General features: G+C 53.0%; 1 protein-coding gene across 1 annotated transcript in view; it reads left to right on the top strand.

The window, feature by feature from the left end:
• Positions 1-5: 5 nt before the first annotated feature.
• The window catches only part of E2F4 (E2F transcription factor 4), a gene marked incomplete at its 5' end in the record, with an annotated part of 15,884 nt that continues 15,045 nt past the window's right edge, over positions 6-844 (top strand). The window contains one exon of the mRNA XM_025209433.1: positions 6-128. Coding sequence (XP_025065218.1) covers positions 6-128 — 123 coding nt within the window. The remainder of the gene's footprint in view (positions 129-844) is intronic.

Raw genomic sequence — 844 nt, 5'->3', positions numbered from 1 at the left:
CCGCTGCGTTTCCTCCGCGCTGGCCCCGCCCAGTCTCGCTCCACTTCACACCTGCGGGGCGGCCCCTGGGCGAGCGCCAGGCACAGGAGCTGGTGGGCTCTCTCTGCCGTCGTCTGCTGGCCTGTAAGGTGCATGTCTGCCTCGGCTGAGGTCTGCCATCTTTGCCTTTGGCAGCTACTTCATTGAGCTGCTGCAGGGAGGGAGGTGGGGGGCTGCGGATAGCTGCCTGTCTTGCCTCCCCAGAGCATAGGTGTGAGGCCCTGTACCCAGCACAGTGGCCACGGGTAAGTGCATCCAGCTGCCTGGTTACGTCGCTGTTCAGAGAGCTAATGCAGAGCGCTCAGTCTTGAGAACTGCTTCTCCTGCTGGCGCTTCTTGTCTGGGCAGCACTTGCCGGTATCTTATTGTGCTGCAGTCGGTGCTGTAAGTAGCAGGTGTGATCTCTGCCATGTAGGAGGCTTGGCAGCTTCTTAGGATCCCAAGAAGGAGTGTCTGAAATGGAAAGTGCATCTGGAAAGGCTGCAGCCGGCTTTACTATATCTTTCAGAGCCCTTGAGAGAAAAGTATTGTTCTTTATTGTTTTCTGGTCCTCGGAGCTAAAACAGCCATTCAGACATGGCCAAACCTATCACTTCCATAAACTAGAGGCAAATCATTTTCACCTTGTGCTCTGTGGCATTTGTGGTGGCTCAGGGAGAAGAGAATTGGCCTAGGTGTTGACTGGAGATCATTGTTTTTTAAAGAAAGCAGTGTGGACTCTCTACTATAGCCAGTGTTTAAACCGAAGCCTTGTCCACACTTGAAAATGTGTTTACACATGTATTTTATGCTCATGTTGTGTGTA

This window comes from Alligator sinensis, unplaced genomic scaffold, assembly GCF_000455745.1.
Source record: "Alligator sinensis unplaced genomic scaffold, ASM45574v1 scaffold642_1, whole genome shotgun sequence".
In the NCBI taxonomy this organism is placed as follows: Eukaryota; Metazoa; Chordata; order Crocodylia; family Alligatoridae; genus Alligator; species Alligator sinensis.
The sequence above is the reverse complement of the archived record's forward strand: the minus strand, read 5'-3'. Positions and strand labels throughout refer to the sequence as shown.